Here is a 14288-nt window from a genome sequence, read left to right on the forward strand (position 1 = left end):
AGGGGTCGCGACCGCCGCTGTCCCGGCCTGTGTGCATCCTGGCCGACAGCCGGGGGATCGCTGGGGGCCCCGAGGTGCTGTCCTGCCTGCGGCTGCGCCATGGGGTGACCACCCAGGTCTGCTCGCTGGGCGCGTGCGACTTTATCGTCAGCAACAGGATGGCAGTGGAGAGGCAGACGCTGTCCGAGATCTCCAGCAGCGTGAACCGCGGGCGTCTGGCGGAGAGGGTCCGCGCCCTGCAGGGCTCTTTCGACAGGGTGTGCCTCATCGTGGAGAAGGACCGCACCAAGCCTGGTCAGTGTGCTGGGGGGGCACACATTGGCGCCTCGCCAGCAGACGTGCAGCACCGAATGATACACATTCTCGTATCCAGTCCTGAGGGGCAAGATCATGGCAAGGGGCAAAGTCATGAGTTTATAGAAGTTTAAACTGCACTGTTCAGGGGCGAAATGACCACTCCTCAAACTCAGCAACTGAGAAAAGACATACCAACACATCAGTAAGCCATATCAACACTTTGCAACACAGTATTCCTTGTTTTTCGGAGGCAGAAATGTTTGGAAAGGAAACAAAATGCTTGCCCAGTAGCAGATAATTCCGTTTAGAGTTTTTTTTCCTACAGCCTTGGTCTTTCGGACTTTGCAACGTTAAACAACTACGGATGTAAGATATTGTAGTTTCTAAATTTGAGGATATTGTGGAGAGTCCTGACTATGGACAGGTGCACTTCTCCATCATTAGTGATAGCTTGTACAGCCTGTGGACGGGGAAAGTATAGTAGATTAGGATCACAGAGCAGCCGTGTCTTTTCCCGAATGTCATGCTGGATTGTGAGGAGAGGTTCGATCCACAGGTGTGGAAGGCCATCCTGAGAACCCAGCTGAGTGACAGTATAGTTTTGAGGATCTGAACACGTGTTGTCCACACATGGGTTTTATGTTCTTGGACCACCACAAACACGCTGAATGACTGGGAACTCTGCTCTTACAGCACCTACAGCTGTGTTTTCCCCCAAACACCACCCTGTAAATAAAATTAGGATCAAATTTTAAGAAATTGGTGAAAAAATGTTTTATTTTTCCACAGTAACACGATTGGCTGATGTGTTAATACCAGCGGTCCGTGGAACCAAAGTGATGTGTGTTTTCTAGGTTTTCACTGACAAATGCCAATGACAAAAACCACTTGCAAAACAATTTTCAGTTGCTTAACATACAGTTCTGTATACAAAACAAATTATATCAACTACTTTATGGCATGCAAAGATTCCCTGTAGTATGTCCTAAAAATACTGATGTGTAAGAGATTCCTTTATGTTTAGACTGTAGAAAACATCACCAAGCAGTGCTTTTTTTTAGAGAGGGTATAGTGGATGATTAATAGATAATACTGTACACAGATAGTTCCCTCATATTATTTGAAACATGTAGGTACTAATCAGTAACCATCACCTTCTGTCTGGCCTGTCATACCGCAGGTGAGGTGTCCAGGGTATTCCAGCGTTCTCGTTACTATGACAGCACGCTGGCGGCGCTGATCCGGGCCGGCACGCGGCTCCTGTTCAGCAGCGGGCCTGAGGACACAGCTGCCCTTCTGGCCGAGCTCGCCCGAGTCGAGCAGAGGAAGAGCAACGCCATTGCCGTCCCCACAGAGGTCAAGGGTCAGCGGCATCAAACCCTGCAGTTCTACCTCACCCTCCCAGGGGTCAGCTACATCACCGCCCTCAACATGTGCCATCGCTTCAGCTCCGTTTGGCACCTGGTCAACAGGTAACTCTCCAGAGGGTACCAGCTAGATTACTGTACTCCAAATGTAACTGATTTAAAAAGGTACTATCAAAATAGGATATTTGTATATGTAACAAAGTATTGATGCAGCAGTGCCTAAAGCACCTAACACCTTAGTCTGATCAGTTTAATGAACAGGCTGCAAAAGTTGCCTTGCTTAGTTTGTTCCCTAAACCTTTAAAGCAGCGGTCCCATACACTAGAGTGTCTCCAAGACACTCTAAACTGTTTTGCAAAGATTAGGACCTTTTAGAAGGTACTGATCAATTAAGTAAGCACTCCGTTCAAAGGAGGCCTGCCCCTTGTAGGCTTAAGGGTATTCTGAATTTTCATCCCCAAATGAATCAATTTAAACGCAAGTCCAATTGATCAGTTAACTTATTCCAGGGCTTTAATGGTAACCTAGCTCTAAGCTTTTCCCCCTTCAGTGATGCGCCTTGCCTTGGCCGAATTTGAATTTGTTTCTGGCAAGTGGCCTGTGCGAGCAGCGCCCTGACGCCTCTCCCCCTCGCCGGCAGTGCTGTGGAAGAGCTGGCAGCCGGCGCCTGTGTGAGCAGACCGCGGGCCGAGGAGATCTTCCGCTGCCTGCGCTACGCCTTCCACCCCGACCTGCTGCCCCACAGGCCGGCAGGCGGCGCCAAGAGCAGCGGCCTCTGACGCCAGGCTGGGAGCAGCTCCAGACCCTTGATGACGCAGCCACCCTGGCAGCAGTCCGATCACCGCTCAGGCTGTGCTGGCTGGTACCGACACGGGTCACGGCCCGTTCTGGGCCACCTTGTAGCGGGAGCTTGAAAAAGCCTCGACAGTTAACGGCAAAATCCTGATTTAAGGATGGTTGTTGTGACGAGACCCACTGGATGGTGCAAGACACTTATGGAAGATAGTTTGTTAAAAAACAACCGAATGATGAATTTGTAGGAAAAAGTCCGTGTGAGGGCTTGGAATATGTTACTGGCCAGCTGGACTGATATAGTAGCTCTGAATACAGCCTGGTCTGTCTAGAGCAGCCAGTAAGTAAGTGATTCCCAGGATCTTTTCTTAATCTGAAATAACATTTTCACTGTAACCAAAGTCATAGAGGCTTCTACCTCTAATGTACATCCATTTCAGCTGCAATATTTTTTATACATCTAAAACATGTGAAATGCATGTGTATGTTTTCAGTGGACCATGCATTGCACTTAGTTGTACGGATAATTGATATCCTTTCTAGAAAAATCAACGTTTTAGACTGTTTTCGTTCTGGTATAGGAAATACGTTTGCACAAATCTGAGAGACTGAGGAAACTCCAATCCAGCCACACTTGAAGACTGGAAACATTCAGAAAAAGCACTTTATTTTGTCTCATAATGTACAAATATGTAAATAAAGTAGTCACCACAAACACTCTTCCTGCTTGGAGGGCTTTTTAGTTGGTGATGAGTGTGATGTAGGTGTGCCCTTTGCTGCAGTTCCTGTACCACGGTACACCCAGGCGGCATGACTGAGGAGCAGACCTGAACCCTCATGTACCCTCTTCACCTTCACTCGCCCTCCGGTGCTGGTGACACTGCACCGCTGTCGAAAGCCCTCCTTTAGCAGTGAGGCCCAGCATCTTTGTAACCAGGCCTCGGAAACCTCCCTGAATCGTCTTTGTACCCTGTGACTGACATACTGTAAGACTGCCGACTAGATTTCTGGTATGTGTTAGGTTAAAATGACAATTTGTAACCATACAAGTTAATGTGGCATTTAAGAAGGCTCACCTGCTCTCAGCCCCATGAGCTGTAGTTCTTGAATGATGGCAAAACAAAAAAGCTCCCATTTAAATAGTAGCCAGTTTAATCCCAGAAAACACCAAATACTTCGTGTTTCAGCAGTGAGCAACGGTCTTTCAAACTAGGTGACCTTCCCCATTCTATGCGAACTTATGCTTATCATGTAGTTTGATAGGTTAACCACAACAGGATATGAAGTGAAGCTGAATTTCTTATAAAGCTTATTAACATACAGTAGCATTGGTGCTGAAAGCTTATCATCACCACCCCAACATGTCGTTAGATTTAATTTTACTGCAATATCATAATTATAACACTTTTATGTGCCTTTACCAACCATTTGCAAGATGACATGGTTATCAAGTAATCATTGCCTTAACATTTTTTAAAACATTATACAATTTCCTGTTGTTATTTTTACAACAGGTGATTGCCAGCCATTGTTTTTAGATTAATGATACACTGATCAAACAGCTTTTTTTTTTTACTCACCACTTCCCTAATCCAAACAGAACAATTCTCTCCCTAAGGCTACGCCCTGACATCCTGTCAGCTACCAATGTAAAAAATTAAATTGCAAAAAAAAAAGATCAGTAAACCACTTCCCTACATTCAGACTGGAAAACAGATTCCAACTGTATGTAAATACCTCACTGTAAATGTACCACCTTTTAAAACTAAGCTAATTTAGACAACACACTAGTCACTATTTTTCTAATAACTTCATGTCCAGGTTGTAGGATCATTTGTCCTAGTCAACCTCTTTAGAGTCCATTAGACAGTCTTTTTCCCCATTTGTAAGACCCGGCACTGCAGTCTTGCAGACAGATCCGAGTCCTTAAAGGGGCAGCACAGCTTGCTCATTAGCTCCCCAATTAGATCATACGAGCAGAATGCCCTTCTTAAGGCTCATCCGTGTAATTAAAAAAACAAAACAAATGCTAGTACCCCATTACAAATTTTATCAAAAATATAAGGAAACCCTCATTACCTACAGCAGAAAAATGGGTATTAAAAAAAACCGAGAGGAATATTGTTTCTCGTTAAAATCAAATCCAGTTATCTACCTATCATTACAAATGGCGAGAGGATGGCTTATGCCTCCAAGATATTTTTAAACCAGCCGTCCTCATCACACCCTGACTTCCCTCTGGAGACCCAACCCTTGTTTCGCTTCTCCCTTCCCTTCTGCCCTGATTATTGTCGGGACCAACCTGCCCGCAGGCGATGGGTGGAACAGCCCATGAAGGCAACCGGCTGTTGACATTAATGGGCACTTCTTAAAAACAAACAGAACAATAAAACAGTAAAGCCCGTAGCAAGACAGGTCTTTGGTAAACCTCTACCAGGGCATTGCAATCACGTTAAGATGTCCTCGCAGTGAGAAACCGAACTAAAACCTGTAAAACCACGTGAGGCTCCAGCGGTGCCCGTTCTTGACAGCGAGCTGCTGGGGTTACTTGTCCCTCAGCGCCGCCAGCAGGGCGGGGTAGTTGGGCGTGCCCCAGCCCGTGACGGGGTCCCAGGACGGGGCAGCGCAGAAGCCCTTCCCTTGCACCTGCTCGTCCAGGCAGCCGAGATGGCACCCCTCCGTCACCTGGATAAAGACATCCGCGAAAGGAGAGCAATGTCTGATGAGCACGTGAAGGAATAGGTTCAAATGACACACCAAACAAAACTGATCTTTCCCTCGCATGAAAACCAAAAAATCCAAAACACGTTTTCCGTCTTCCACGTATTAAAGCTCCACTGTGGGACTAATAAAAGTCAACAGCTCGGCCCAGAGAGGACTTCTGTTCATTTTCATTTCTTGAGTGCCACCTAGTGTTGTCTCGCAGTAAGTCTCTTATTGCGTGTTAATACATCCGTTCATTAGGAATGCTTAAATATCCAGTTAGCTTTTCCAATCACCTAGATGGGTACTAGAACAAAGGGGTCAGGATTTAATACAAGCCAACAAGTCTCAGACTGGGAGGTATTTTATTGTTAACTATGGCCCCACCAACCTGGCCAGAAAATGTTCTCCCCCTGCACTCTGGCAAGCACTACTGCACCATTAAAAGTACAGATCGCTAGGCTTAAGAACAGCTTCAACCCTACAGCAGTGCACATCTTAAACAGCTAACTGTGCAATGCCTCAGAACCCATTACACCACTGCACTATGCACTTTTCACTTGGTCTATCATGTTTTTTTTCCACTAACACCTATTTATTGTTCTCTACAATGTATTAATTGTTCTGGTTTTAACTATTCACCACGTACTGTTTTATAATGTACCATCTACATTATATCGTATTGTCTGCTGTACTATGCGTGTCCCGAGAGCTCAGCGCGAATAAGAATTCCAGTATACATGTCCATATGGCTACTATCTCCACCACCCGGCCAGCGTTGAGAAGTGCGACTCACATCGAAGAGGGCGCTGCCCTGCAGCTTGTAGAGGCGAGGGTTGAGGAAGCCCAAGGACGGCAGGCCTTTGAGGAAGCGCTGGTCGTTTATCAGTGACAGAATCCCGCCGAACACCGGCGTGGAGGCCTGGAAGACAGAGGAGTTTTTTTTTTTCCCCGCCCCGTTCAGTAAAGAAGGAATCGCAGGCACTGTACAGAAAACCACAGGAAGATTAGCACTGACCGAGGTGCCGGAGACCCAGGGGATGGGCACTCTGTTGGTGACCACCCAGTAGTTGTCAGACAGAGCAGCCACGTCAGGGTAGGCGCGCCCGCTGGTATTGTAGTAGGTCTTGGGAGGAAGTGCCTTCGTGGCTTTTAGGTAGGAGTTCACTGCGTTCACCTGTACACGGGTGGGTTTGTCAGTACATCATACACCAAATCACACCTCCCCAGCCTGCTCCTGTCTCTAACAAGCAGCATGTCATCTTCAAGCTGCAAGCTCTTCGGACAGCAGAGCTCCAAATCCCAGGTGGGGATACTGCTGCTGCACCCTAGAACAGGGGTTCCCAGCCCTGGTCCAGTACGAGGGTGCCCACACCTCTCCTGACTTTCATTCCAGCCGAACTTAATTACCTAACTGAAGCCTTAAAGGGCAACTGCATTCGCAGTTTCTGAAACTGGTTGTGAAATTTGGGTAACCAAATAAAATCATGGACGTTCTAGAACAAAATTACACATTTCGAATTAAGCACAAAATAGTGAACTTTGTGAAAGTACTGTAAGTCGCCACGTTGTTGCAAACTCACAATCGAGTTCCCACGAATTGTGATGTGAAGCAGCCCTTCCTGCTCACTAGTCCCCATAGAAGTCGGTAATCACCGCAGAAATGTGATATGCATGCAGAGTTAACAAGTAGCATTTGTCTGCAAAACGGGCTAAAAATTGAAAGCAATATTTCTATTGGAGTGAAAGAGATGTGTGCAGAAGCCTGCTTGTTTACAGTGTCATAGGGCCGCTCGCTTCACTGGACTGTTTGTTTCCTCATTAAGAATTGCAGAACATGGCGCATACCTGGAACTCCCGTCTGTTTGGCCATGTAAATTGGAGGTTTTACAAGTTACTTGTATCAATGCTGATTCTTTCTAACTCTGAAATATAAAAATATCTACTGTACTACATTAACGGAGCAAATAAGTTACTTGATGATTGGCAATCTGTTTTTTTTTGTTTCTACTCAAAAAGTTGGAGATTTTGTTTCACTGGTGAAATGCCATGGTTGAAAGGCAACGTCCAACGCAAGTAAGAGCTGAACAAAGTCAAACGCTTCAACTTAATCCTGTTATTAAGTCAATGTGTAAGAGAGGTGTGGCAGAGTAAGAACCAGCAGGTGTGTGATCCTCCAGGACCAGAACTGATACATTTCTCAATGCAGCTGTATAACACTGTCATACATTCACATTATTGTATCACTGTAACTGAATTCCGTAAATTACTTAACCTGGTAGTCAGGAATCTTGAACACGTTGCTGAATCCACCACCACTGATATAATCAGTCACCTCGTACGTGATCGCGAAGGGATTTTTGAAAGATGTGCCGCCAACTGTGGTCACATAGGGGCTGGAAATGAAGAGCCAGACAGGGCTTTAGGTTTGAGATAAGAACGGCCCAAAGACATATGAATCGCCCACAAGTTCTATTGGAAATTGCTAGAGAGACAAATGAAGGGCATTAGTGTTACAGCTGTTACAACAGCTGTTATTGATGCATTTCACATGGAACCCTGTGAGGGGTCCGGAAGAGCTTTGAACTACTTTACAGCATTCAGCATACGTTAGCCTTAAGCCAAGGGAGATGCTTAACCTACAGAATCACAAAAAAAAATCTGTGTCGATCTAAGGTCTGGAATTCACTTTTGCAGTAATAAAAAGGTTTATTTACCTTGATGCAGGAAAACTGGGTCTAAATACATTGTTTCCTTTGGTGACCTCCTTACAGCCAGCTCCACTGTCCCCTGTTAAGAGAACAGCTGTTACTGCACGTACACACACACACACACACACACACACACACACACACACACACTGACCTCAGAGCTCAAAACAGGGCACCACAGAGAACAGGAAACTGTCAAAGGGCTCCCCCTGTTTAAAGACTATAACACCTTTGGAAGGCTACGAAGCATATCAATTATATTTCACTCACTTTTTTTCTCCTTTATAGCTTCATAACTTTTAAAAACAACTGCAGTATTGCTGCATTATACAGGAGCCTCTTTAAAAAAAATCAGAACTGCCTTTAGGTGTATGTTTCCATGGTAACAGCACCTCAGTTTCCATGGAGATGAAGGCCAGTGATTCATTATTTATTACCTTGTTTAGTTGGTCACTTCAGCTCCCACCGAAGGCCAACATGTGCACTTTTTGTTTTTAGCTGGAAGGATGCTGGAAGGATCCAATTCTGCTCTCGAATATGGGCAATGAGATTTTGTGGGAGCCCCTCTGTTGCACAGGCTTCAGAATGGGGCTCTCTGAGAGATGTACTAGGTTATAATTGCTCTGGGTAGACCTGAGACAAGGTCACAAGATAAAGGATTTTACCTTCACTGCTCATATTCTTCTTTCCTGCTCCCGGTGTTCAAACCCTTTTTTAAGGTCTTGAACGTCAGTACAGAGTGATTCAACAGGGTGAAGCACTTCACACAGTTTCCGATCAAGTGGCCAGAACACTACCTTTTACTGCACAAAGTGGCTCCGCTGGCTGTGAAGATCGCCACTAGATACAGAAATTACTGCAACAGCAAGACCGAGCTTCTCCCCCTTGTGGGAACCTTTGCCCTGGACCCCACCCCGCGCCGCGCCGCGCTGTGCCAGCGTACCAGAGGCGAAGAGCAGGGTGATACCCCTGGCGCCCGCCTTCATGAACTCCACGTTGATGCGCTCCATGTAGGCCGTGGCCAGGCTGTCCTCGTCGTCTCCATAGCTGATGGTGTGGACCCAAGGCACCGACGTCAGGTTACTGAGGAGGAGCATCCACTGCAGAAAAGGCTCCTGGGACTCGTGCCGCCCTGAAACACACGCACACGAGCTTTCCTATCTTGCCGGAGGCCTCCCGTTCGCGCTCCTTCTCTTTTCAGTTACTGTACCCCTGCTCTGGTAAGAAACTCCACATGGGGGGACAAACGAATCTGAAAGAATTGGGGTTTTTTGGCACTTCAGTTTTGAAAATCCGGGCTCATAAAACATGTAATTTACGGTGGTGGGACATTCTCACTTCATGTTCGCCAGGAGGCATTATCACTGAGGCCATTTTCTCAAAATGTCGCCCCCCCACATTCAAACCACAACAGCCCCCCCCCCACACAGCACTGCAGCACTGTCCCGTCTGCTGGGGAGTGAATATGGATGGAACAGCCCGGGCTCACGTTTAATCAGAGGACACTGGCTTGTCTGGGACGTCCCACAACTCCCTCCGCTGCAAGTCTTGAATTGCAGCACCTGCGTGCAGGAAAGGTTTGACTACTGCACCCAGAAAGACTGTGGTGGAGTGCCCAGCTCCACGAGGCGTGTGCCCAGACACGCACCTGGATTGGTGAAGACCCAGGTGGAGATGTTGGCTCCTGTGCTCATGATGTACTCTATGTCCAGACTGGCCTCCAGCCCAGCCTTGCCACCTTCCTGCTTGCCAACCACTCTGTCCACCTCGGAGAGATGCTGGAACTCCCTGCCGAACAGCATCATGAACTCTGCCAGGTCCGCAGGGTGGAAGTACTGCTCCAGGAACTGCCCAGATACAAGGGGACAGGCTGACACGGGCATCACTGCCAGCAGGCAGGATCTCTACACTCTGGGTATAACTGGGCTTTGCAACCAGAAAGCTATAAAACTGAAAACCAGTTAGTCATCCCCACTAAAAACAAAGCGAGAAATACCCCTCAAATTTAACAAAGCAGCAGCGACAAGGAACACTATGTAACTGAAATTTAAAGTTACTTTTTTTTTAAATGTGTCGTAAGTTTCTTTTCATGCAATTTTATAACGAACAGCTTAGGCACTCAGGCTGCTGCGTGCCCCTCTCCAGACCTCCTGGCTCGGGTAGACAGGCGCACGGTCCTCCGTACCTGAGCTACGGCCTGGCTGTTGTTCTGGCCAGACCCGATGTCGCTGCGCGTGAGGTTATACCGCTTCCTGAGAACCGCCGGCGTCACCCCCAGGTGAAACCCCGCCTCTCGCCGCTCCTGATTGGCCCAGGCCCGGCTGAGGGCCTCCGTCGCTGCGGGGAAGCGGTGCAGCCCCCCCACTGGCAGGGGAGAACAGAGCAGCCGTGAGGACCCACCGAGTCGTCCGAGGAAAAGCCCAGCTAGAAACCTCGCGGTGCTCAGAATGTCAGTTTCACCCTGATCTGAAAAAAGTCACTCCCTCAAGCCACTGCTTTTATTTCTAAGTGGGCACTGGCATTTCTATGGCACTCCAAAGATGCCCAATTAAAATGCTTAAGTATTCAAGGAGGGACTGCAAACCCACAGGAAGAGCAGATCTAAACTGCTGTGCACCTTAGTATAAACCAGTTTCCTGTGAGCCCCGGTGAACCCCATTCCCAATCCGATCTCTGACCTTTGGGCTCTGCGGTGCGGAGGGATAGCTCACCGAAGTCTAGGTGCTCCGCCAGCTCCTCGTGAACTTGGTACAGAGCCGGTGACCTCACCAGGGAGAGATGGCCCTTCAGGTAGCGGTGAAACTCGCTCCCAGGCAGCAGGGTCTCCGCCACCCTACAGGGGCAAAAGGAACTCCGTCACAAAGAGGGCATGCCCATAGCACGCCACAGAGCAGCCAGCTTTTAAACTCTCTCGCCGCTGGTGTGAGAAGACTGACTTTAATATTTGAAACACACACCGGTGATAGAAAGAGACCCAGCAGGAAAATACAGCCCTGTACAATCGTGTCAGGCACACAGCTGCAGCTTGAGCTGAAAGGGTACTGCTCTTACCGCACTGACATGTCACACTGTAGGAAATCTTGTGTGTACACAGTCCTGCAGGCCTTGATCCCATGACTCTGCAACCAGCTCCTAACTAACTTCTGGGTCTGCTCCGAAGGGCGCACTAGAGAAGACAGCTCCTCCAGGGACAGGTACTTTCCTGTGGAAGACAAACAGAGCCGAGGCTCAGAGACATCTGTGCCTCCCCATGATCACCTGCTTGCAAGAAATGAAGGTGTCAGAACAGACTCCTGACTCATACAGGCCACAAAAATATATGAATTCAACAAAGACAAAACAGGTTTAAAGACATTTCTCCAACTCCAACTCTCCAAGCTATTTCAAAACCTCTCACTTTTAGAGGCTGAACTATTGCATGTGGACTACTTTACCTATTCAGTGACGAATCTGGAGAACGCATGCCTATCTTTATTTTATCGAAGATGGCACCAGCCAAACCACGGGCAGGTCTAGGAAGAGGATGGTATAACTACACAGAAGGCTCTGATAGAAAAGCTGCAAGCGCACGCTTCATTTCTAAACCTGAAGTGTGGCGAGAGACCTTGTGACTTAAATATGTTACTTTCTGACCTTTAAAGAGCTGCCAAGATAAGTACAGTGTATTGCAAGAGGAAAGAAAAGATCACATGCTTTTCACAGATTGTGAAATATGAAGTCGGGAACTGCAGCAAGATGTTAAAAAGTGGATGAACCGCAATCTAGTTTCTCAAATCCTCCTGCTGGCGAGTGACACTCTTTAGAAACAGGGCTGTAGGGAACAAGGAGGCTTCATTGCAGCACCAAAAGCAGTAAGAGGAAGAGGTACAGTAGTGACCACACTCATGTGAAACACAAGCAGGGCTTCAACAGTAACAACGGGGACACTGCACACTGACTTGTCAATCTTCCGATCCTCTGTGGTCAGGAGCGACAAAAATCAGCTCTGAAAATCCCCGTCCTTCCATTGCCCTGCTGGGAAGGTTGGAAATCGGCACGCGAGACACACACCTCATGTCTCCGCTGTCAGGGTCTCTGGGTGCCTCCATGCAAAACCAGGCCAGATCCAGATCCATCCTGCTCTTGAGAACTCGGGAGGAAACGGGAGGGGGGGTTCCCTTACCGTACTGAGGCGAGTCGGGGTCCGACACCTCCTCCAGCACTTTCCTCAGCCGGCCCACATTCTGCTGGCGCAGGGCGAAGGTCAGCTGGAGCCCGTCGGACGCAGCGGCTCGGCCGGCGTGAGCCCAGCCTGTGGGAATACTGGCCGGGGGGGGGGACAGGACAGGGCGGCTGAGCAGATGTGCATCAGGCACAGGGAGGACACGCGCGCGTGTGTGCACGAGGGCTCCTGCTTCCTCTCCAAACCTGCCTCTGCGTTCCCATCCGGACAGCAGACACCAGCCTCTGTTTCTGTCAACGCTCACAGATTCTCGGATGAACGAGAGACGGGAGCATTTCTTCATGCTTCCCCTTTCTTTTCCCTTTGTGCAAGAACACCGGAGCCAAACGGTCTGAGGGCAGCAGTTTTCTCTGTGGTTTTCTGTCTGCTATGAAACAATCCTAGAGCCTGTTCCAGGCATGCTCATGATTCTGGGGACTTGACTTAAGGGCACATTGCTTTGATCAAGAGTCAAATTGGAGTTCTGCTCCATTACGATTTGTTAATTGGGAAAGCAACTCTTGAAGTGAGCACTCCAATAATTTTACACTTTTCACAAATCAAAATAGCAGAAGCTTTCATACGCTTAGCAGGGGTTTATATTTCCTTCAAATCATAACTAGAAGGTTGAAAATAGAGCTCCTTACGAAGTATCCTGATCAGACTCCAGGTACACGCTCCTCGCCGGACAGCTGCTCAGCAAAGCGAGAAAGGGAAATCTGAAGCGGAAATAGAACGAAAGGTTAACTGAACAGCACAAGACAGACAACATCTTGCAACATAATTCTTGACACAACCTTACTTGTGTTTACCCCTGACGTTTTCGTGCTTTCAAATTTAAAAGGCCACTAAGTCATGTCTTGTTTATATGAGCTTTTACTTGACTGTTCAAATACTTTTATCTTGGCATTCTTGGGGGAGTGTTTCAGAATGCCGCAACCCACGGAATCGTCCGGAGTCTTGTACAGAACATCCTGCATTAAAAAATTAAAGCTTCGTTGTCTAGGAAACCGGAATCTTAAAAGCGATGAAGTTTGGCGGATCAAGAATGACATCTGTCATTACAAGCACTGCACGCATCTCGACGGGCGGAAAACCCGAAGCAAAAATCGGCAACAACTGTAACACTGAATAAAACTTACAAACAAAAACCTTCACATGAATAATTAAGCGCAAAGGGAAGTTTGCACAGCGATTGCGACCGATGACTGCGTTACATTACAATGCAAGACTCATGAAAATATGATAGAAAAAATCCTTCCTTTAATTCCTATTAAATGAACCTATACTGGCTAATACTTGTGTTCAACAAATAACGAAGAGCACTGATTGGCTTGTTGCCTGCGCTTTACAACCAGCGACGGCAGGTTAATGTCCTGCTAAAGCAATCGAAAGCATTCCCTGTAGATCGCGAACAGGCAGTAACAATAGGTTTCAAGATCGGCACACTTACAGAATCCGCATTTTGCTGTCAGGACTGGGTGAAGTGGGTGCTAGCGGGCTCCAGAGAGGACCTCCTCAGCCTCGGGACGTCAGGGTCAGAGCCGCGGCTCGCGGCGGCAGCTCTTCCACCCGCCGCTGGTCACGTGCCGATCAGCTGACGGCACACGGCCCTCGAGGAGGAAGTGGCCGGAAAGTTGTTTTTTTTTTACCCACGAACTGATCGGTGTGAAGGAACCGGTGTTTGAATACGACAGACCACCTGTGCATCATCCTCCACAGAAAGAGTACCCTCATGGGCAACCCCTTAGATACCTGGACAGATACAGAGACAGCCAGGAGCCCAGCTATATGGGATCTGCTGTTCTGATCTGAACAGCCTCTGCTGTAGGTGTAATGAACTGCAAAAGACTGGCTATGAGTTCCTGAGGCTGAAGACAGATTTTCTGCCGAGACGCCTTTCTGTTTGTTGTTTATTGTTATGATAAAATAGTTCCAAATACAAAAAAAAAAGGGGGGCGTCTTTGTCACAGAAGCGAAATTGAAGTGGAAAACGAAGCCGTTGTTCAAATGAGAAAAGACAGGAAGTTAACATGCACGAAAACAACGACAGACACCTCGTCAAGGTCAATGAGTAAAACAGAGGTCAAAACTTATTTTATAAAAAAAGCACTGAAAGAAGAAACTTATTTTGATAAATGATTTTTTAAAGTGTTGCCATGAAATTGTATAAAAAACAACCTTATTCATTTACGGCAGAAATGACGAGAAATTTAT

The 14288-nt window shown here is 47.5% G+C and overlaps 2 protein-coding genes across 4 annotated transcripts in view; one reads left to right on the top strand and one right to left on the bottom strand.

Annotated features, from left to right (window-relative positions):
* The window catches only part of fancm (FA complementation group M), a 70783-nt gene extending 67808 nt beyond the window's left edge, over window positions 1–2975 (top strand). The window contains 3 exon segments of the mRNA XM_088925160.1: window positions 2–294; window positions 1478–1769; window positions 2305–2975. Coding sequence (XP_088781286.1) covers window positions 2–294; window positions 1478–1769; window positions 2305–2443 — 724 coding nt within the window. The 3' untranslated portion in view covers window positions 2444–2975.
* On the bottom strand, window positions 265–13682 carry tpp1 (tripeptidyl peptidase I). 3 transcript variants are annotated; one of them, XR_016091616.1, is made up of 14 exons: window positions 13525–13682; window positions 12719–12790; window positions 12033–12172; window positions 10922–11072; window positions 10582–10703; window positions 10056–10234; window positions 9519–9717; window positions 8814–9002; window positions 7877–7949; window positions 7435–7555; window positions 6178–6336; window positions 5956–6081; window positions 4945–5141; window positions 265–375 (listed from the first exon to the last, which is right to left on the bottom strand). XR_016091616.1 is itself a non-coding variant. In XM_088925497.1 (13 exons), the coding sequence occupies exons 1-13, from the start codon at window positions 13533–13535 to the stop codon at window positions 5001–5003; spliced, it is 1683 nt and encodes a 560-aa protein (XP_088781623.1). In that variant the 5' UTR covers window positions 13536–13681; the 3' UTR covers window positions 3103–5000. The 3 variants fall into 3 exon arrangements, 1 of the variants encoding a protein (XP_088781623.1); XR_016091615.1 differs by having other exon boundaries at window positions 338–473; window positions 13525–13681; XM_088925497.1 differs by lacking the exon at window positions 265–375 and having other exon boundaries at window positions 3103–5141; window positions 13525–13681.
* Window positions 13683–14288: the final 606 nt, after the last annotated feature.

This window comes from Atractosteus spatula, chromosome 9 (assembly GCF_055471065.1).
Source record: "Atractosteus spatula isolate fAtrSpa1 chromosome 9, fAtrSpa1.hap1, whole genome shotgun sequence".
In the NCBI taxonomy this organism is placed as follows: Eukaryota; Metazoa; Chordata; class Actinopteri; order Semionotiformes; family Lepisosteidae; genus Atractosteus; species Atractosteus spatula.